Source organism: Salarias fasciatus, chromosome 8 (genome assembly GCF_902148845.1).
Source record: "Salarias fasciatus chromosome 8, fSalaFa1.1, whole genome shotgun sequence".
Lineage (NCBI taxonomy): Eukaryota > Metazoa > Chordata > Actinopteri > Blenniiformes > Blenniidae > Salarias > Salarias fasciatus.
This window is the reverse complement of record NC_043752.1, coordinates 20,237,506-20,260,410: the sequence shown is the minus strand read 5'-3', so window position 1 is coordinate 20,260,410 and position 22,905 is coordinate 20,237,506. Positions and strand designations below refer to the sequence as shown.

The window sequence follows — 22,905 nt, the reverse complement described above, 5'->3', positions numbered from 1 at the left end:
TAGACTGGTTCAGTCCGGTTAAGACCAGTTTAGACTGCTTTCAACTGGTTCAAACTGGTTTAGACCGTGTTTGACTGGTTCAGACTGGTTTAGACCAGTTTAGACGCAGTTCAGACCAGTTCCAACTGGTTTAGACCGCTTTTGACTGGTCCAGAGTGGTTTCAAACGGTTCAGCTCCATTCAGACCGGTTCAGTCTGTTTCAGACCAGTTTAGACCGGTTTAGACCCATTGAGTCCAGTTCAGACCGGTTCAAACTGGTTCATATCCATTCAGACCAGTTCAGACCGGCTTAGACCAGCTTCCCGTCTCTGACCCAGCCAGACCTGGGTCCTGAACCACGTTCCAACTCTTCTCAACCCAGAGCACATCTCTACCATCCAGTCCGTCTGACGGGCGGCGGACGTCAAGCTCTGATGGAGTCTGATCAAACCTGACGTCTGAACCGGAACCTTCTGCTGCTTCAGCGGAACACGCGTTGTGGAGAGTTGGTGCTGGTTGGAGTCGGACTCTGCAGGACTGACGGTGCTGACGGAGGGTCTCAGCCGGGCGCCTGAGGGTCTCTTCATCTAACTGTGAACATGTGACCGACGAGCATGCCAAACGGGGGCGTTCTACCTTTGCTGCCTGAGTTCTGCTTCCAGGGTGGAGGAGCTTGCATGGGTCTTAAAATATTCTGTCTTAATTTCTCCCATCGTTTAGATCTTGTCTCTGTTCCTGTGTGAGTGTGAGTGTGTGTGTGAGACAGGTGTGTATATATGAGCAGGTGTGTGTGTGTGTGTGCGTGTGTGTGTGAGTTCGGGGTAGTGCATACAGACAGTATTGTTTGAAGCCAAGTTTTTTAGTGTCCAGTTTTGGTACCGTTTCCTATCGTGTTGTGGTGATGCTGCAGACGCCTCGGCGCTCTGCGGCCGGGAGGAGAGAACACCTGGAGATGTACAGATTAATCCCTAGAAGAAGAAGAATGCCTAATATCTATCTACATGTACTAAATATTTAGCTCTAAAGAGGAAAAGAGAGCGGGGGACTCGCTCGCCGTCTGTGTGAAGGGTTCTCAAAGTGTGGGGCGGGGACCCTGCAGAGGGCAGTTTAGAGCTTCAAGAGGGACAGAAACCCACAACGACGAAGTCACGGATCGTCAACCTGAAAAAAAAGGAATTTTTACAATCTGGTTAAGGTCATAAAAATAATATTTAACTCAGATTCTAAACACATTTTTGATTAAGATTAGGACTGCCAGTTAATTGCATTAATCATGATTAATTAACATCAAATATTTTTAAATGGCAATTAATCACAGCCGCATTTGATTCGTCCAGAGAGGAATCGGTTCTTACAGGAAGTCGCAGCGCCGCCACTTCCTGTCTGGACGGATGACATATGATTTCTGCCCCGTTTCGGGCGCCCCGCCCCCTCCCACCCGGCGCCGCCGCGGCGCTCCGTGGTTGAAATCGTGTCGTGGTCCTGCGGCGCCGCCGCAGAACTCTCTTATTATTGCATGGAAGTTGTTTGACCTGCCGTGGTTCCCTGGGGAGGCCGTCGCCATGGAAACTCTCTGGCCATGTATGTATGTAATGTAAGATGACTTGTATACTTGTTCCAGCTGTTCCGTCTTATTTTTTATGACTTCACATGTCCGTGTGGTGGAATATTTCAATTTTTTGTATACTAAATACAAATGTATATGTAAGCTAACGGGCTTCTGTCCTCATTCAGTCCGACCGGGTTGACAAACATGAGGCCCGTGGGCCAAAACTGGGATGCGAGGGGCTCCAAACTGCCAAGAAATAGGTCAAAATTTGGACTTTTTTAGTAAATGCTTTTATTTTGAAGTGTGTTTCATCAAAATGAGTTAAAGTGATAAATCCACCGTCAACGCTAGCACATGCTAGCAGAAAGCCGCGGCTTTCTGCTAGCATGTGCTAGTGTTGACGGTAGAAAAGTGATTCTTTTCCAATAATTTGAAAACGATCAGAACATGTAACAGGCTGCGAGCTGACGGAGGGGAGTCGGGTGGAGGCGTTCCTCAGGTCCTCAGCAGGCCAGGAAGCCTCCGTCCACCGGCAGCGTCACGCCGCTGATCATGGAGCTCTTATCGCTCAGCAGGAAGAGGATGCTGTTCACCACCTCCTCCACCTCTGCACACACACACACACACACACGATTAAACACACACACATAAACACACACTTCCTGGCAGTGTGTCGGACCTGCGAAGCGGCCCAGCGGGATGCGGGACGTCATGGTCCGGGCCTTCTCCGGGTCGCTCCAGCCCACACGGCCCATGTCCGTCAGCACCACGGTGGGATTGACGGCGTTGACTCGGATCTGAGGAACCACCACGTTTCCAGGGTCAGCAACACTGACACATTCTGCCACCGGGAGGTCAGAGGTCAGGACCCGTTCCGCAACGCTTCATGTGAACGCGGAGGTTCTTTATCGATGAGAATGACACAAGTAAAACAGGTATGTTCTGCTAAAATATCAGAGCAGAAACAAGTAGCTAACAGTCAGTCAGCTAAAACACAAGTGGCGGGTCCAGCCGTCCTGTTCCTTCAGCGGAGGACAGTGGAGAGCACTGGCGGCTGCTCGCCGCGCCGGTACCTGGTGTGGTCCCAGCTCCAGAGCCATGACTTTAGTCAGCATGTCCACGGCCCCCTTCGTGGCGCCTGAACACGAGAGAACAAGCAGGTTAAGAGGCGGGCGGAGGACGGGAGCCTGTCCCGCGGGGGGAGGAAGCACCTACAGTAGACGGCGTGGTCTCTCAGGGCGCACTGCGACGCCTGGCTGGACACGTTGACGATGGAGCCGCCATGTTTCCTCTCCTTCATTCCTCGAGCCACGATCTGCCCGGAGAGACAAACACAGCGCTCACGCCACACATCGTACTTCTCACACTAAAAAAAAAAAATACTGGTACATTTATCTGGTGCGCCGCTGCTATGGAACCGGGAACATCCATCATCCATTCAGCTCTGTGAAAAATGATTATATCTGTCTTAAATTTAGATTTTAATTATGTTTAATTATGTCGGTTAGCTTACATCTGTTATTTCATTATACTGTATATATCCAAAATTTAGATTTGAATGATATTTAATTTTTCTATGTATGGTTGCGCTTTGTAAATTTTCCCATTTCTATTGCATTTCTATTTCTTCTCTCTGTGCTGCTGGAACTCTGCATTTTCCCCCCGTGGGACAAATAAAGGACTTTTAATCAATTCAAATCAATCAAAACTATTCGAATGTCACTGTGTGATAACATGAGACAAGGCACCAATCACATTTGATTTGTAACTCTGGATAGCATTTCTACATTTGCAAAAGAATAATGAAACACAACAGATGTGTGACAATAGATATCTGTACTTTTTTGTTTTGTTTTTGCCTTTGAATGATCAGGATCTATGGCTGGAGCTCTCTCACTTCACGTGGTTCCTTCTTTCTGCATTTAGAACTTCCCTGACTGAGGAGTTTGCAACAATGTATCATTTTAAATGACATCATCGTCTACTTTGACCTGGATATGCAATGAGCCTCGAAACAGATTAGAAGATGACGTCATTTAGAGCCTTCCTAAGTGAGGAGTTGGGAACAAACAGCTTTAAAGGTGCATTAAGGAGTTTTTCAACCTTAAAAATACTTATTTTCCACCATAAATTTGTTACACATTTTTAATGATGTGTCCAATGTGCCCTGACATATTCATTACCAGAACCTCTAACAGCGCTAAACTGTCACTTGAAAGTCACAGTGCCGGTCCGGCACCAGAGTTTTTTGGGGAGAATTAGAAAGGAATGATGTAATGCGCGCTCCGGCTCGTTAGGTTTCATTTTGTCCGCCATTACTCCGCCAGATGCTTAGTGAGCAACAACTGAGCAGGATCTTCCAGAAAGTCAGAACAGACTGGCTTCTAGCACTGCAGCTCCACACAGACTCCACCAGGGAGAAGAAACTTAAATCTTACTTGAGCGCTACTAAATGAGCGAAGACGGAGTTCCCGTCTTCCGTGCACGCGAGCCGAAGGGACAAGTTTTTCACTAAGCTGCATTACGCCCAAGGCCTGCAGGGGGCGCTGTTTCGCATAAAACATGCAAACTCCTTAAGGCACCTTTAAAGCTCTTTTTTTTGCAAAATGCCATAAAGTGCATTCACTCGGCTGTGAAATATTATTGCAAAATTACGAGATTGAGTTGTTTATGTGAAGATTGCTAAGACGGAACTACTTACTAAACATGGCGTCTGGGCGTAGTGATCTCAAAAGAAAAAGTAGTTCCCAGTATTTGCTTCAGTGTCGTAACGCTACAATATTATTTGTTGGTGTTCCACAGCGTAGTGAATGTGTGGATTATAACATGTCCACCAAAGTGTTTTGGGGTTGTTGGATTGTGTATTTGATGAGTTTGACGAGGGGGAACAAAAATACCATCCACTTCTATTGTGTCCGTCCCGAAAACCTTCCCCGACTCACCTCTGGATAAACAACAGCTCGCCCTCACAAAAACAGTAAGTACGCTGTTCAAATGACTGAGGAATTGCGCTAAATGGCCCATTTGCCAAAATGTTGGCGTATCCCTTTAAAGGCGGTGTTGTGACTGCAGGAGTGTGTGCAGGGCGGTGTGTGTGTTCACCTGGGACACGTGCAGCACCGCCTTCACGTTCACACTGAAGGCCCTGCGGCGCAGAACGCAGAACATGAGGGGAACGCCGGCTCAGACGGCGCCGTGGGGAGCGGCTGCACCTCTCACCGGTCGAACTGCTCCTCCGTGACCTCCAGGAACGGCTGCAGGCTGGCGCAGGCGGCGTTGTTGACCAGCAGGTGGGCGGGGCCGACGTCCCGCAGCGCCGCCTCGGTGGCCGCCCAGTCCGCCAGGTCCACACACACCGGGGCGATGGCCGGGCACTGACACACACACACACACACACCATATGTCTTCAGGAAGATCCTGATTCTTTTTTAACATTCTGACTCAATGTACTGCAGCCTGTTTGTCTCCGTTTTCATTCTGAAGTTCACCATACAGAGAATCTCAGCGTGTTTACCTCCTGCACCAGGCTGTCCAGGTCAGCCTGCGTGCGTGTGACAGCGGTGACCTTTGCCCCGCAGCGGGCCAGAGCCAGAGCCGCCGCTCTGCCGATGCCTGAGACACACACACGCACACACGCACACACACACTCAATCAGCTGCTGACTCCACCTGGAGTTTAATGAGTGACTCCTTCAGTTGATCCATCTTGACTCAGCAGCAGTTTGAGGACTAAAGGTCAGGACGGGGTCAGCCTGTGTCTGAAGGAGCAGCTGGTTGTTCTCACACACCTGGATGAGCTGCAGCTTCAGACAAGACTCAACACAACCCGACAAGTTATCAGGAGCAAAAGTGATGAAGAGACTTAAAACCACGAGAAACTGGCTGTGTGTGTGTGTGTGTGTGTGTGTACCTTTCCCTGCCCCTGTCACCACAGCGTGCTTCCCCTGCAGCGTCTCCTCCATGTTTCCGGGCCGCCGCTCCTCAGCAGGCCGAGTGAGAGGCGCGTTTCTGGGGCTGAGGAGGAGCGACGGGCCGGTGGCTGGTCCCGCCCACACACACACACACACACACACACACACACACACACACACACACACACACACACACACACACACACACAGTCATGTGACAGTGGGGGTGGGGTCACTGGAGCAGCATAGATATACACATATAGAGCTACACACCGAGACACAAAGCGTTCTGAGGACACACACACACACACACACACACACACACACACACACACACACACACACACACACACACACACACACAACTGAACACACAGATGAACCCAGACACAGGCGCACAACCCAGCTACACAGATGGAGTGGAGAAACTACACTGAAAATTTAAAACTTGGAGAGTTGTGAATTTTATGTAAATGATCTAGAATTATAATGAATAATAAAAGTGTTTATTATCTGAACACATGGATTTCTAATAAGATGAATCAATTCAACGCTGATCAAGATTTTTACTATTAAAGAACTGAATCAAGTTACACAGATCAGTGCTTCTTTTTAAAATGTGCAGGAGAAGCTGGTCACATAAACATTCTGACAGTAGGAGTCTTCCACTCAGAAGAGTGTGTGTCTGCTTATACTGGACCTTCCTCCTCCTCATCCTCCTGCCTCCATACTGATCCTCCCTCACCCCAATGATATGATATGTGAAAAGTTGTGTATTTAGAATGAAAACACAGTCTGATAAACTCAGTCACTTTAATCGACACGTAAAAATAAATAGAAGAACTTCCTCTGACTCAACGGAAGCTTTGCAGCCAATTTCACTGCTGGGAAAATTATTATGATTAATTTAGACATTTTGGGCAGCATGCAGACGACACATCAGCATCAAACCAGATATCCTCGCTGTGAGGAACAACCTGCTGCAACGCTGACGAACACATGAAAGCTGATCTGCCAGCAGGAGTTCAACACCCCTGGAGAGAGAACACCTGCAGACCAACACAGTCTCCCCTCAGCCTGCTTCTGCAGAACACTGAGGGAATTTGTAGGAAAATGTGAGATAAATCTGTCAGCAGCCATCCGGCTGCTAAATGCTGATGTTCTAACTCAGAGATGGAGTCTGCAGGACCTGCTTTTCTGATCTCTGATCAACTTCTTTATTGTTGAGCAGATTTACAGTTTAGTATTTATTAGAATTAATTAGTGCTGTCAATTAATTTAAACAAATTAATCTGAATTAGTCGATCGTGTCATTTGTGAGCTTGTAATCAACACAAAATCACCAATTTAATGCAGGAAAATGTCTTTATGTTTAACTTCAGTGGAGCCGTTTCACATCAGGAAACTCTCATCCATGAGGAATTGAACCATCCAACATTCTAAAGCTGTCAGTTGCCAGTCGGATTTTCTCTTTCAGTGGCGAACAGTCTACAAGATAGAGCACAAAAGGATAATTGTAACAGATTCAAGCTTCAAATGAAGAATCTATTTCTCATAATTCCCCGGGACCGCACAGGGATGAAAGAACGATGGCGTCCCGCAGTGAGTGCAGTTTCAATCAGTAACAGCAGGTCACATGATGGACTTCCCTGTCAGCATCTTTCAGAACCTTTCACCGCACACACAGAACATCCGTCCTCTGCCTTCTCCATTCAGCTGAGCCGGGGACCAGGGACAGGGACCAGAAGGCTGGATCAGCTGATCCGGAGGCCGGCTCTCTGCTGGACGGTCCCCGGACTCACTGGAGGCCGTCGTGGAGCGGAGGAGGGCTCGAGCTGAGCGCCACAGCAGGTCCCTGGTCCCCACGGCCACTGGGCTTCTCAACAGTGCAGCGGTGGACAGGGGGCGCTAAAGAGGCTCTGGCACCAGACTCAACCACTGACCCCAACCACTGACCCCAACCACTGACCCCAACCACTGACCCCAACTACTGACCCCAACCACTGACCCCAACCACTGACCCCAACCACTGACCTCAACTACTGACCCCAACCACTGACCCCAACCACTGACCCCAACTACTGACCCCAACCACTGACCCCAACCACTGACCCCAACTACTGACCCCAACTACTGACCCCAACCACTGACCCCAACCACTGACCCCAACTACTGACCCCAACCACTGACCCAACCACTGACCCCAACCACTGACCCCAACCACTGACCCCAACCCCAATCCATCTCTCTATCCATCTATCTATCTATATTAATTGACTAAATAACCATTTTTAATTCAAGCAGACTTTGCATGGAATGTTCGGACACACACACACGCACGCACGCACGCACGCACGCACGCACGCACGCACACACACACACACACACACACATACACACACACACAAAAGAACACCAAGCCGTTCCAAAACAAATAATTTAATATATTATGTATAATATTTATGTACAGGGGTTAACTTATCAAGGCTTTGTACAGCTGTTACAGACTTGGTCCACAGCAGGGAGAACACACATGCGCTGAGTGGAGCAGAGAGGATTGTGGGTCAGAAGAAGACGGGCTGGGACCACAGTGGCTTGGCAGGACAGTTTGGTTCACATCCCTTTTGGTTCCTTTTACAAAACTAAACGTCTGGAGAAATAAATATGACGGGGTTAACACTGCGAGGACCTCGTTCACCGACAGCACTGCAGACACTCTGAAAGCAACGGACGGGTTCCATCCCCCAAAAACGCTGTCAAACATGAGGCCCGTGGACCACGGCTGGCCGGCTCGATGACCGACAAAAGCTTGACAGCAGGATTTCAATAAAACTAGCAGGTTTTGGTCCACTGATTGGATAACGGAGGCTCGCTTGACCGTGTCTGAACGGCTGGAGGTCCAGGGACGGGGTCAGGCCTCGGTGTTTGGAGGAAGGGTTTCCATCCAGCGGCTTTCAGAGTGAAGGAGTTTGATACTGACGCGGTACGACGACACACACACATCCAGGTTTTGGCATGACATCAAGTAGCTGCCTTTATCTCACACACACACACACACACACACACACACACACACTGGGGTTTGCATATTCCTTCTCGCATGCGCGGTTGTCGTCCGTGGGAATGTTGGCATCTTTGGAGGAGCGGAGGACAAACAGCTGATTGTTTGCTGGTGAGTCGTTGAGGAGCTCAGAAAACCGCCGAATGAAGAGTTTCATTCCAAACACGCCTTCGGGTTTAGAAACGCTTTCGCCGCGTCACGCTGGAGGAATCCGCCTGAAGACGCGACACATTTCACGGCAGTTTTAGCAGAATTAGCTGAATTTTAGTGGATTTGTTAGTTTTCGCTAAAGCAGCGGGCGACAGGGCGCCGCCCCTCACTGGATTTGATTTCTATTTAATTCAATTAATTATTTAAAACATGGTGTGTTTAAATTCACAGCACAATATGAAAATATATATTTTTTAAAAAAAGATAATTTTTGGAGAAAAAGCTCTCCTGAGTCCAGTCAGAGCAGCAGCCAGCCAATCACTGACAAGAGATTCACATTTATCCAACCCATGGATCATGATGCCTTCAGGGCCCCTCCTGACACTGGGTCTCCTGGATTCTCTCACACCTTCCTCTAAAGCTGCTCCTGACTGTTTCCTGATAAAACTGTTTTCCTCATCATTTTATTGACTGATCACTGAAATGTTAAAATTGTCCATGTTGTTACAGATTGTATTTTTCTTGTTCTGCTGTTCGAAAATTCACTTAAGTAGTGTTTCTGATCACATGAGGAACACTTATCTTGATCAGTACTGATTGATTCCACTGCTCTTTGTTAGACTCTGGTGGTAATGTGTCTTTTCATCTCTGCCACAAGGGGGCAGTGCTGTAGCAGTGAACACTTGGTGTAAACTCATAACTTGTTTGTTGGTCTGGATTGTTGCTGTTGATCAGTTTGTCCAGTAAGAGTTAGCATGACGCCTCTGAGCTACACCTCCGTCCAGGCTGGGCTCCTTCTGCTGTTTTCTGTTAGCCAGACATTCAAGTCGTTGTTTTATTCAGTAGTTTCAATACTTTTTTCCACTTTCCTATCCATTTTAGTTTCTGTTTTTTAAACATTTCAATGCTTTTTAGCAAACTTTTTTCTTGGATTCCAGGTTTTAGAAACAATTTCATAGATGTTTTTAGCATTTCAGCTCTTTCCCCTTTTTGAGAGCATGATGGAGCTCAGTAGAGCGGCTCTGAGGGGCCGCGGACCCCCAGGTGGACCCCCGGGTGGACCCCCGGGTGGAATGAAACTCTCCAGCTGCAGTAGTTTGAGGAGCTCCTGACGGAGGGACTTCCTGTCCAGCGGTCCAGTCAGACCAGCACCGTGTGGCGGCGCCACGCTCTGGTCTTGTCTCGGGGGTCTTGAGTTGATCTCCGCAGGACTACGGCGGAGGACCCCCGGGGGCTCTGGGAGGACAGGTGAGGAGCCTCCTGAGAGAGACGGACCAGCGACCCGGGTCCCAGGATGGAGTGCCGAGGCCCCCCGGCCTCGATGACTCGGACCACCTCCACCTTGTCAGTTCTCCACTCGTAGCTCAGGTCCAGGTTCATGGACACCGCCCGAGCTCGTCCGCTGCGAGCCTTCCTGGAGCGCAACGCCACAGGCGGGCCCCAGTCCGGCTGCAGGGGGCCCCGGTCCGGCTGCAGGGGGCCCCGGTCCGGCTGCAGGGGGCCCCGGTCCGGCTGCGGCCGACCCGCCTGGTACAGACTGGGGGGCCTGGTGGGGGAGATCCAGACGGGGATGGTGGAGCGTCCTCTGGGGGGCTGGGCTGCAGGGAGGGGTCCGAGTGTCTGCTGAGAGTAGAGGCAGCTGTGTGGGTAGAGGGGGGCCTCTGGTGGTCTTTGGGGGCCGTCTCTCTGGGGACTCTTTAAACTACTTCCTGTTTGTTTCTTCACCTCTTCGCCCATCGATGACTCGCTGCCTTCTCTGCTTTCACCAACTTTCCCCCCCTTTGCCTCATTGTCCCCTCTGTCCTCTGCAGGAGCTGCATGTTCTTCCTCTACCTCCCCTCCTCCTCCTCCTCCTCCTGCTGCTCCTCCTCCTTGGTAGTTGCTAGCTTTGACCGGTTCATGCTCGGAGTCTTCGTCGGCGCTGCTGCCCGGCACGTAGTTACTGAGGCGCTTCTTCCGTTTGCGGGTCACAGCAGAGATGATGGACTTGGGCAGGAAGTCTCTGGCGTTCAGGTCTCTTCTGGAACCTGAAGAAAACTGAAAGAGCAGAGAACTCATCAGGACCTGGAAAACTCTACACAACGTTCCAGGAAGAGGATCCTGCTTACCTTCGACTTAAGTGAATCGCTGGTGGTGGAATCTGAAAGAAAGAGAGAAGATCTGACTTAGAACCGTGTCAGTCCTGGATCAGACCTGGGGGAGGAACATGGGAGCACAGTCTGATCCAGTACTGCTGTAGTTCTGAGACCATTATTGGAACCATGTCAGTCCTGGATCAGAGGAACACGGGAAAACTGCAGTGGTTCCACAGACGCCGTGTAAGAACCCCAGCTTCATCCAGACACAGTGGCTACAGCTCAGCTCGGTACAAGCTACGAGGAACCACACACACACTCATGAATGCATGCACACACACACACACACACACACACACACACACACAGCCGGTCCTACCGGAGAGGCTGATCCGCTGTCTCAGCTAGAACAGAAGAGTCCGGAAAGGTCCGCAGAGGAGAGCAGTGAGAGAAAGTAGGAAACAGGAAGTGTCCAGAGGTTAGTCAGGAAACACATGGACGGTTCTGCTGCCCCCAGTTTGCAGGAAGAGAACGTAAATCTTGTTTTATCTGGTGTTTTGGTGTCGTGTACAACAAATATTAAGTCTTAAACAACGATAATAAAGTCTCACCATTTCTAAAACAACCACTGAGCGTTTTCAGCCACATGGGCTTCCGTAGTCACTTCCTGTTTGTGTTTTATCTGAGTTTTCAGAGTTTTTTTTAATATTGTTCATGTTTTTCTGAGTGAGGGAAATATATATCTGTTTTTATTGAAATAATTAGCATTCATGTTTTGTATTTACTAAGAGGAATGTTACTCAGTTTAATTTGTTCAATCAGGTTCCGTGACTTTGGTGCGAACTGTTAGCATGTCAGTGGGTTTTCCCACAAAAGGTAGCATTAAGCTAGCAGACTGTTTTTCATAATGTATGATGTTAGTTACTGTATTTTGAGGCATCACATCAGTGCAGAAAACATAATCCAGCCTTTGCATTATTAAAATTCCAGTCGGGAGACAGCACAGACACGAGTGGAGATGTTAGCAGAGTCATCAGAGTTCCAGCTACCAGAAGAGTTTTCTCAGAGACAGTCAGGAGGAAACATTCCTTCACATCTAGACAGAGGAGAGCAGTTTGAAGCTGTTAATGAAGAAACTCTTCGAAGATTCAAACTAAGACACAACGGACTGTGGTTGCTTTTGGCTAGCTGCTAGCTGCTAGCTGCTAGCTGGCTGAAGTGGAGGGACTTCTGCTTTCAGTCTGGACCAATCAATGAGCCGGGTTTCTATTCCTGATGCTGTTATTCCTGTCTGGTCAGTGTGTGTTTTGTTCGACGGCGCCTCCAACGAGCCTCTGTTGGAACTGTGTGATTTTAAAGAGCAGATCGATCACCTGAGAACTCTGCCGGAACGCCGGTTCTGCCGATGTTGGACAGCAGGTGGTCGATGTTCGGAACGGGCTGCATGTCCGGCTGATCCTCCGGAGTCTGCTCTCACACACACACACACACACACACACACACACACACACACACACACACACACACACACACACACACACACACACACACACAGTTAGAAGTCCATGTGTCGCTGTGTCTGCGTTGGGGTTGTTTGAGCAGCTCACCTTCTCCTGATTCTCCAGCTTTCCATCACCGAAGAACCAGTCAGACTGAAGGAGAGAACGGGGAGCAGCTGTTAATGTGTGTGTCACTGTGTGTGTGTGTGTGTGTGTGTGTGTGTGTGTGTGTGTGTGTGTGTCCCTCACGTGCAGGATGAGCGTCTCTACGATCTTGTAGCGGTCGGCCATGTGCGTCACCATGTCGGTCATGTTGTCCTCAGACGTTCTGACCAGCGTGGGTCCAAACACCAGCGCCAGGTTCCGTGGTTCCATCTGGAGGACATGGATGGAGGGTTCTGGAGGGTTCCGGAGGGTTCTGGAGGGTTCTAGCTGGGTGCGTTCAGTGGGACAGGGCAGAAGCTCGTCTTACCTTGTTCTTCTCTGCGTGGTCAGCCACCTTCTTCAGGTGTTCCACCAGGAACCTCAGGGTGTGGTGGTAATGATCCGGCAGGTTCTGGATCTGAGAACACCATCAGGGTTCAAATCCCCACATCAGTCAAACTATCATACCAGAAGAAAACTATTAAACAAGAGTTTCCTGATTATTTTAATGGGGTTAAAATTGAAGTGTTTGTTTTGGACAAAGTCAAACTAACAGAATCATCTAGATAGAACAAACAAAGAAGGGGAAGTCCTCCGAAGCAGAGGTTTTCTCCTCACCAGCTTCTTCATGGTCTTCAGTCTGTCCTCTGCGTCCTCCATCCGGTTTGCTGCAATGAAGTCGTTGTACTTTTCTGGGTGAGGGGAGATCGGGAACACAGCTGGCATTAGCATGGAAGCTACATCATGACTGTGAGCTGCTCCTCTAACATCCAGATTACAGAGAACCCTCCTCACACTGAAGGTGGAAGTGGCAGTCAGTGATCATCGGCAGGTTTGTGGACTCACCGTCCGTAAAAAGAGGCTCCGGAAGTTTCCTGAAGAAGGATTTGAGCAGGCTGCTGATCACGTTCAGGTCTTGCCACCTCTGAAGAAGTAAGAAGCAACAGGAATTAGAAAAACCTCACAGGAGACCCCCGGGGGTGGAGGACCAGAGACCATGAGGCCAGGAGACCACGCCATCATGAGAGCACGCTGACCTCCTCAGCCGTGTTGATGTCCAGGCCTTTGTTGAGATGCTCCTGCAGGTTGGACACCATGGCGTTGTTCCCCGGCACGCGGTAGATCCCGGTGTACTCCAGACCCGAAGCCTCCACCACGCCACAGCACATCTCCACCACCAGGGGCACGAACTGCACAGAGGGGGGCGGAGGTGAGGGGAGGCGAGCACCGCCCGGACCCCCCTCAGGTCTGCGACCGGCGGCTTCACCTTGTGGTGGACGGCAGGCTGGCAGTCCTCCAGCCGCACCCCGAAAGCTTTGGGACTGTCCACCTTCTTGGTCTTCTTCATGATGTTGATGCCCCACAGAGCCTTGTTCTCATCTGAAACAGCACGACTCACTCAGCATCTGATCTCCAGCAGAAGCACATTTTAAATGTCAAACAGGAAGTCCTCTTCTTTGACCACTTCACCACGTTTTTGCTTTTTTTTTTTTGACCAATTTGTTCAAAATCAACAATCAACAGAACGGCATGAAAAGAAGAATGCTCCTCCAGAGGTAATCCTGTTTATACGTGTTCATCCGTGCTTTTTTTGTAAGGAACAAACTGAAGGTTTTAAAGCTGCTTCTGGATAAAACACAAACAGCTTCATGACCGTATTAACGTCAGAACGAGCACCGTAATCCTCCCCTCCTTTGGTCCTGCCGTTCTCGTTAATGAGTGCCGTTTAACGGAGGACAGCTGTCAGGAGAGCGGAGAGCGTTTGGACCGAGTGGAGACTGACCACATCTGGACCCTCGGTTCACCGTGCTGTTCTCAGTCTTCGCCAGCAGGAAGGGGGGCATCATGCTCATCCGGGAGGCTCTGGGGGAGGAGTCCGGCTTGGTCCCTGTCAGACTGCACACACACACACACACACACACTCTTCAGGGGGGTGTTTGACGGTCAGAGCTCCAGAGACTCGGACTCGGGGTCCGGGCGGAGGCCGAGCGCCGTGCGGCCCGCTGACCTGTGCTTCCTGTAGTCGTTGAGCTTCTTGTTGATGAGAGCCTGCCTGGAGGAGCCGATCTCCTGCGAGGGGAAAACAAGGCGGAGTGAGCGGGGAAGGCGGGGCCTGGTCCCAGGGGAGCCGGAGCCCCGCCCCCCACCTCGTTGTCCGTCTTGCTGTTCTCCCGGATGACCTTGATCCAGGCCAGCATGTCGTCGCGGTCCTCGGCCTGCAGCAGGTACTCGCAGAAGTCCTGCGTGGTCAGCCGCAGCGCGTGCTTCCTCTTGGTCTCGCTGTAGGCGATGTCCACCAGGCAGCCGCGGATGCTGATGGGCGGGTGCTCGTCCTGGCCGGGCCCCGCCCCCGGCCCCGCCCCCGCTCCGTGGAGCACCGCCTCCCGCTTGTCTTTGTAGAGGAAGAGCGAATGGGAGCGCAGCACGGAGAAGGCGCGTTTCCACGGACGCATGCCGCCGCCCACTTTCTGCACACAGGAAGAAACGGAACGGCGTGAAGACGGCTGCAGCCATCAGTAACGGAATCGATCAGGTCTCATTCTAAAAACACACACACACACACACACACACAGAGCTGATTTCTGTGTAACGATCCATCCATCAGATATCATCGATGTGAAGTGAAAACATTGATGTGCGTCGTCATCTTTCAGGCACGCTTTTATTTTGAAGCATGACTGTACGTTTGTGTCCTGCGGCTTGGTGAAAGCGGTGAGCGGCCGTCTGAGGTGTGAACTGGTGAAGTGAAAGTTTTCGGTGTGTTCATTGTTCCGTGATCCCGAGGCGTCCCCCGCGCCGTCCCGTCTGCCGGTCGGAGGCCGGACTCGTACCTTGCCCTTCTCGGTGAGGATCTGCTTGTAGTGCAGCCAGCCCTCCCGCCGCACGTCGCTGAAGGTGATGGTTCCCAGCTCGGAGGTGGAGTGGCGCTTGGACCGGGCCTCCTCCTGCACCCGCAGGCTCTCCAGAGACTGGAACGACATGGACAGAGGCTCAGGGCGTCTCGCCGCTACAGCCGGCTCCGACTGTGGTTCTCTGCTGTTCCTCGGCTGGTGTTGTGGTTGTACAGTGTCACAGTGACTCACCCCATCAGTGAAAAAGCTTTTGACCCTTTTTGGCAGTTTACTGCGGAAAAACAAACAAGATACAAAACCATGAGAAAAACCTAATCATCACACACTTTTAATCGAACTTTGCAGAACTGTGTGTCTGAATGAAGAGTCTGAGTCTCAGAACGAGGGCCAGACTCACCAGAAGACCCGGTTCTCCTCCCTGAACGAGTTCAGACCCTCGTCACACGACTTGGAGCGCTCGGTGGTGATGGCCAGCAGGTAGGAGGAGCGGCGGCCTTTGATACTGCCTGAGGAGGAGGAGGAGGAGGAGGAGTTAGAGGAGGAGCCAGAGGAGGAGGAGGAGCCAGAGAAGGAGTCAAAGGAGGAGTCAGGATGAGGGGGAGGAGCCAGGAGGAGGAGTTAGAGGAGGAGGAGGAGTCAGGAGGAGGAGGAGTCAGGAGGAGGTGAGGAGGAGTCAGGAGGAGGAGTTAGAGGAGGAGGAGGAGTCAGGAGGAGGAGGAGTCAGGAGGAGTTAGAGGAGGAGGAGGAGGAGGAGGAGGAGTGATCAGAGGAGAAATTGCAGAGATACATGAGACCGATGATGATTACATGAGTCAGGTGAGCATGTGACTGGATGAATGGATGAACAGATGGTGGCTGAATGGATGAATGGTTTAACAATAATAAAGCAGTACACTGATTCTTTGATCGGTCTGTTTTGTGTGAGACTGACTCAAAGAATCCTCATGATGTTTTCAGTAGAAATTTAAATCCAGAATTGTTTAACTTTGAGCGTTAAAATGATTCTGAGGGAATCGATCGCTGGAGGTCAGATCAGTCAAAACCTCACAGAGACAGAAAACATGTTTTAGTCAAACCCAGCGGTTCAAGCCCAGTGTTTACATCCATCCATCCATTGATTTTCTGATGGGAACGTCTCTTATACCTCAGTTTGGGAATGTGGTGTATTTGTAAAGCACTCTGAGTGAGTCTGTTCTGTCCTCTCCTCATGAGGGACACTAGCGGTGTTTCCCCTGGCGGTGGTGTGTCAGTACGGGACGGGTCGGAACGCTACAGGGCCGGCTGTAGAGTAACCAGTGTTCCCCTTCACAGGGTACCGCCAGGATGTAGGCGGGGTGATGAACGCCGAGTAATGACGCCACTTCCTGCGTCGATACATCAATCAGCCAATCAGCAGACGGTATTGTTGAACATCTGGGACATGGTGCCAGGTACTGCATACGGTCGTCGTGACCCGTCCCGTACGGCACAAAGCTGTGCTGAGGACAGAACCAACGTCCAATACCAGAGGTGGAGTCTCGGCTGAAATATGGACAAATCTACCAGGTTCTCACACACAGTGGAGAAGATCTGGATTCTACACTGAACTGGTTCACCGAGCCAGGAACACCGAACCGGAACAGTGAACCAGGAACAGTGAACCAGGAACAGTGAACCAGGAACAGTGAACCAGTATACTGAACTAGACGTCTGCCACCACTACTAAAATATAAAACAGCTCATAAAGCTCATGAATACAAAAACTATCCTTTGTTTGTGAAGCTTGATGAGTGTGTAAATGGTATTTTCCATCAGCAGCTGCAGCCTTTCTGGAGACTTTATACCAGGTTACCCTTTAGTGAATTTCGATGTTTTTCTTGTTTTTTTCCCATGAAAAGACGTCCAGTCAACAGAGTTCCACTACACTAGAGCCACATGTGGCTGCACAGCTGCCGGCTGCAGACCTCTGGACTCAGCCCTTAAGGATCCCGTTTGGTGGTCTGAGTGTCAGGGTGAGACTCACTGCAGTCCTTAGAGCGAAGCCGGACAGAGGGGGAGATGGAGGACAGGGTGGGGGTGACAGAGGTGGTGTCAGTGGAGACCGGATGCTCTGCAGTGGGACTGGTGGCTTCATCTGCAGGGTCGCCGTCACAAGAGACACAACACAAGACGAGACAGACTCAGTTCCACATGGTCGCCTGTTCGGAGTCGCAGGTAGAGCTACCCTGGAGGCAGAACGCTACGGAACGGAAGGAAGAAACTGCTGAAATAAGGATATTTGCAGAGCCATAACCAAATCTAATGCCGTCTTGACTCTTCAGCCTGTTCGCCGAGGTTTCTGCCTCCAGAGCAGCTGCTCCGGATCCGAACACCGAACATGTGAAGGTTCACAAACCGCCGACATACAGCAGTCACAGACTGTAACGTGCACGAGGTTAAATGTAGGGAGCATTAATGAGGACACACACACATCCCATGCACACACACAAACACTCAGGATAGACAGGTTATGTATGACAGGAGCTCTGTAGCAACAGACTCCAGAGGGCTGAGGTGACGGCGGCGGTCAGGGTCCTGAACGTGAAACAGGAAGTTGAGACATGAATTCCGCTCCGGTCAGTTGCTACAGATCAGAGGTCACTAACCTATGAAGGGGATGGAGGACAGGGAGTCGAAGGCGTGCTGCACCAGGCTACCGTTGGCTCTGCGGGTGGAGCCGGGCCCCGGGGGGACGGGGGACGCCGCCGGGCTGGGGGACGCCGCGGGGCCGGGGGGCTCCGGGGAGTCCACGGGACGCCGCGGGGTCTGAGCCAAAGTCCTGCGGCCCGGGGGGGGCTTCTGCCTCAGGACCACCTCTTGGTGGAGGGACACGGGGGACAGCAGGTCCGGGTCCTCCTCCGATACAGACAGGGCGGGGGTGGACTGGGGGCGGGGCACCACCTCCCGGCCCGCCCCGCCGCCGGGCTCTCTGAAGGAGTGGGCCTGGTGCAGGAGGTGTCCGGCCTTGCGGGAGAAGGCGGGGCCCCCGTGCTGGTCCTCCTTGACCCGCCTCGTCTGAGGCTCGGCTACCTGCTGGCCCGGCTGCCGGCCGCCGGGGGGCGCCGTGGGGGGGGGACGTCTGCTGCTGAGGCCCACACGGAGCCTTCTGCTCCGTCACCCTGATGGTCTGTGGGCTCTGCGAGGAGAACTCGTAGTGCGGGGAGACCAGGGCCGAGGCCTGGGCCAGCGTCTCCACCGAGCGGCCGTAGTTGTGCTCGTATTCTGCGTAGGCCGCCAGCAGGCTCTCCGAGCACGAGCGGCTGCCCGGGCCCGAAACGCCGCCCCAGCCCCTGAGCCAGTACGAGTCCTGGGCGGCGGCGGTGTGGTGGTGGTACAGCAGCGCCTCTCTCCTGCGCTGCTCCGCGGTCGCCGAGGCCGCCGGGGGTCCCGGGCCCGGACCCAGCGCCAGCCCCAGCCCCAGCTCCGCCAGGCGGTCCTGCGAGACGCTGCGGTGCCGGGGGGGACATGCGCTCGGCGGCCTCCGCCTGGCTGTAGTACCAGTCCGACAGCGCCTGGTGGCACAGGGCGTCGCTGTGGGCGCGGGCCGACGCCGGCAGGCTGCTCTTCCGCGGCGGGGGCAGCGTGGCGGAGGCGATGGCGGCGTTGTGGTTGGCAAAGTGGAAATCCAGCGCGCTGAGGGCCGACGAGGACCGGAGGCGGTACCGCCCGGCCTCCGGGCCTCCGGCGGGCCGGTTGTCCAGGGGCGGGGCGGCGGGGCTCGTTCGGCACTGCCAGTTGTCCGGGGGGCTTTGGGGGGCGTGGCCGGGGGGTGTGGGGGCGGGGCTGGCCCTGGGGGAGGAGTAGCAGAGGGACGGGGGCTCGGGGAGGTGCTGCGCTCCGCCGCTGTACGGCTCGTTGCCCTTCAGGTAGGCGTCCTGGGAGTACGCCTGAGGACAGAACGACAGGACACAATGTGACGGCAGAAAGAAGAACAACAGATGGACGGATGGACGGAGGGAGTGGGGGGGGCAGCATGCAGCTTCCTGTCTGGACCTCCAGCCAGAGCCCTGCATCTACAGGGGTCTGGCTGGAGGTCCAGATATATCCAGGATGTTCCTTTGAACTGTGTATAGTTCTTCCAAACAAAAAACTATGCTGTATTAACAAAATGTTTCGGTACTCTAGCACCCTCTGGTGGCTGGAATCCATTCTTGCCTTCCTCACACCACATTTCAACACAGTTCAGAGGATGGGGGCTGGATGCAGAGAAGCCTCATCAGTTCATACAGGATAAGAAGAGGAACGAGGAGAAAATAGAAGAGGAGAATACTCACACTTACCAACTGCAACACATCCTCGTCCTTTGGCATTATAGAAAGCTCCAGAATGTTTTGACTGCAAAACAAAGACGCCAGGAGGAAATGAAGACACGAAGCGACAGCGGGGATTAAGATGAGGGAAGAGCAGAGGCCCACCTGTTCTGGATCAGTGCGATCACCTGAGAGTAGGTTTTCCCCAGGATGCTCTCCCCGTTCACCTTCACCAGCCGGTCCCCTGCAGACACACACCGGGGTTAGCGGTTAACGGTTAACGGAAAGCAGAGGTTACTGTTTCACTAAACTCTCTGTGACTGTTAGAACAGCTGCTTCCCGAAAGGTCCCTATTATCTTTATAGAGCATCTTCCTCCTCCAGCTGATGGAACTTCAATGATATTTCAAATAAAGGCCACAAATGAAGCTTCAGAGTATTGATCAGTGAACTGATGATTAAAAACACATCGACTGTCTTCATGACTCCATCCCAGGTTGGTATGTTCCTGGACTACGTGAGCTGTTTGAGTCAGAGACTGTACCTGTACACAGTCCAGCTTGCTGGGCGGGGCCCTGCTCCTTCACGCTCTTCACAAAGATGGTGTCCATCGGCTCCAATCGAGACCGCCGCCCACCTGCTGAGTTCATCACAGACCGATATCTTTACACACGTGCAGCTCCAGGTCCTGCAGGTCTGAATGAGGTCTCCAAAGCCAGTACACCTCTCTGGGGTCAGTAACAGGCCCCAGGGCCAGATCCAGGCCAGCATCAGCCCCCAAGGTTAATATGAGGCCCCAGAGCCTGGTACTGAACAGGTCATGATGGGGTCAATCTGACATACTTCGGTCATTATGAGGTCTCAGGGTCAGTATCAGGTTCTGGGGTCAGTAGGAGGTCCTGGGGTCAGTATCAGGTCCTGGGGTCAGTATCAGGTCTCAGGGGTTCCACTCACAAAGATGTCAGAAACAGTATTTTGTTTTCATCTTTACAATGAAGGAAAATCCATCTTCACCTTTTCCAGCTGCATTTCCGTTTTCTTCATCCTGTGGGAGAAACATTAGAAGGATATTTTAAATCCAAACTTAGAGTGAATCTGTGGAAATGTATCAGTATCTCCAGTCAATATAAAATAAATGAGAAAAAAGCTGTCAAGACTTCTTTCAAAGCAGAGGCCCATGTACCACACGTCAGTCTTCATGTTAGCAAGAACAACGTTCTAACAGCAAAAACAGAAAAAAAAGAGAAACTGTTTTGTTCCAACACAACAAGAAACCGTGAGAGAGCGTCACACTTCAGGTTGATGAATTAATGCAGAAAATACCAACATGCAGACAGCTAACTGCTATTCAATGCTGCTAATGCTAAGTAGGATGCTAATGCTATTCTGAGTTAAATCAGGATTAAAGCAAACAGGACTTCACTGACATGAGGAGTCCACTTCACCACTTAGGGAGTAAGTAAGGCGACCAACAGTTTCCTTGAGTCATCCTGAACACACAAACTTTTAAAAGCTTCCAGTTCTCAAATCGAAGAATCAGAAAGAATCAGAAAGACAAAGGAACCCTTCAAAGGAACGTCTGTTATTGTAACCGATCAACTGAAACTGGACATGTTCTGGTCTGATATGACAGTTCCTACTGGGGGAGAGGGCAGTTCTGATCAGTGCTGGGTGTGCCCCTCAGCCCCCCTCAGCCCCCTGACTGTGGCTCCACCTACTCAGGACCACCTGGCTTAAGCTCCGCCTCCTCGCTCCCTGTTATCGGCTCTGCAGTGTCGAAGCTTCTCTGACTTGGCTCTCTCCTCATCGGAGGTCACACCCGGACCCCCGGGCAGGCCTGGGGGTCTGGATCCGGATCAGTGACCGAGAGAAGCTGCTGTGGTGAAGTGGTTAGCTCGCTGATCTCACAGTCAGAAGGTCCATAAGTCAAATCCAGCTTCATCCCAAAGCCCAGAAAGACGTGTTTGAGGCTAAATGGTGTCTCTAGGAGTGTGTGTAGGTGTAAATGTGTGTGTGTGTGTGTGTGTGTGTGTGTGTGTGTGTGTGTGTGGACATGGCTGGCTGGGATTGGTGCCAACATCCTGGATTAGATCAAACTAGATGGAAGATTAGTCATAAAACTGTCGTGATCCCTGCTGAGATCAGTCTTTAAACTGGATTTTAGAGTTCTTCTGTAAATGTTTGTTTTGGGTTGAACCCACCCCCACCCCACCCCCCAAGTGCCGCCCTCCCGTAGAGCGAATTGCCCCCCTAAGGAAGAGTAAAGAATTTGGAGCATCAAACCCAACGTTTCCAGCCTTGCTGGCCACACCCTCGTGTTTGAAAGCTCCTTTTCGCAGTCAGCTCTGAACTTGACCCCACAGACCGGAAGCGGACGTGTTTTCAGACCGACGGGAGTCGAACACGGGAGCGGAGCGGCGGGTTACCTTGAGGCTGTGCAGCGACGACTCCGGCGGGTAGACGATGAAGTGGCGCAGAGTGAAGCCGAAGCCCTGCGAGTTCTTCTGGAGGAAGACGGTGCGTGGGCCCTGCCACGACACGCCCTCCACCTCGCTGGACGACAGCGGCCGGCGCCGGTTCTCGTTGGTGGACACCATGCCATCCCTCCGCCCTTTAGCCTGAGACACAACCAGGACAGGAGTTCAGTAAGCAACAGAAGAGAACCCTTCCTCCTCCTCCGACATCGACGCCGGTGGAAAGTTACCATGTGTCTCTCCTGGACGGCAGGGTCGGACTGTGCCAGAGCCTTTCACTGAACACATTTAAAGGAAGTGTGAATGGGTGGATGTGGGTGGATGTGGGTGTGTGCGGGCCGTCCGCTGAGGACTCTGCCCAGATCGGACCAGGGCAGCATCCAGCCGATGCCAGGAATTTCTCAGAAACTTCCTCTCTCCACAGAGGAAGCTCATGCTCGCCGACAAACTCACCTATAATCACATTTATTACACGCATCCAACAATGGAGGAGTTAAAAATATATGCCGCCTATAAATAGGAGTCTTGGAACAACAGGAACTTATTAGGGCTCATAAACACAGATCTGGAAAATCAGCCGAACAATAGACAAAGGGGGCATACATTGCTACTGAGCGGGGCTGAGAACCAGGCGGGACATTTCCACCGCCTCCAGCCGACTCGAAACCAAACCTGCTTCACATTTCTGTTGATTTCAATCCGAGGTTCGCTGTTCGACCCTGATGAGGCTGTTCGGGTAAAGTTGGATTCAGGAGGGTCTGATCTGCCTGAGAGTGTCAGATACTCTCCCACCGGGCACCAAACCCACCAAAACAACGTTCAGAATGAGAGGATTCCAGGTGGCCTCATCGTGTTTTCATCTGTAATCAGGATTAATAATCAATATAAGATTCTGCTTACAGATCTGTTTCTAACTTTGCTTCATACGATGCCGGAGCGTCAGA

General features: G+C 51.8%; 2 protein-coding genes across 2 annotated transcripts in view; both read right to left on the bottom strand.

Annotated features, from left to right (window-relative positions):
• Positions 1–1,814: 1,814 nt before the first annotated feature.
• On the bottom strand, positions 1,815–5,545 carry LOC115393642 (L-xylulose reductase-like). The gene is made up of 8 exons (XM_030098740.1): positions 5,439–5,545; positions 5,044–5,141; positions 4,749–4,903; positions 4,632–4,674; positions 2,745–2,844; positions 2,603–2,667; positions 2,209–2,326; positions 1,815–2,136 (listed from the first exon to the last, which is right to left on the bottom strand). The coding sequence occupies exons 1-8, from the start codon at positions 5,488–5,490 to the stop codon at positions 2,033–2,035; spliced, it is 735 nt and encodes a 244-aa protein (XP_029954600.1). The 5' UTR covers positions 5,491–5,545; the 3' UTR covers positions 1,815–2,032.
• Positions 5,546–7,912: 2,367 nt separating this feature from the next.
• The window catches only part of LOC115393637 (rho GTPase-activating protein 23-like), a 41,896-nt gene continuing 26,903 nt past the window's right edge, over positions 7,913–22,905 (bottom strand). Inside the window, 25 exon segments of the mRNA XM_030098734.1 lie at positions 7,913–10,687; positions 10,759–10,790; positions 12,099–12,192; positions 12,333–12,377; positions 12,474–12,599; positions 12,697–12,786; positions 12,987–13,060; positions 13,215–13,293; positions 13,406–13,558; positions 13,636–13,748; positions 14,152–14,264; positions 14,377–14,438; positions 14,516–14,836; positions 15,200–15,337; positions 15,452–15,491; positions 15,618–15,726; positions 17,223–17,333; positions 17,845–18,308; positions 18,310–18,698; positions 18,700–19,125; positions 19,513–19,573; positions 19,654–19,732; positions 20,032–20,127; positions 20,502–20,532; positions 21,914–22,105. Coding sequence (XP_029954594.1) covers positions 9,791–10,687; positions 10,759–10,790; positions 12,099–12,192; positions 12,333–12,377; positions 12,474–12,599; positions 12,697–12,786; positions 12,987–13,060; positions 13,215–13,293; positions 13,406–13,558; positions 13,636–13,748; positions 14,152–14,264; positions 14,377–14,438; positions 14,516–14,836; positions 15,200–15,337; positions 15,452–15,491; positions 15,618–15,726; positions 17,223–17,333; positions 17,845–18,308; positions 18,310–18,698; positions 18,700–19,125; positions 19,513–19,573; positions 19,654–19,732; positions 20,032–20,127; positions 20,502–20,532; positions 21,914–22,105 — 4,335 coding nt within the window. The 3' untranslated portion in view covers positions 7,913–9,790.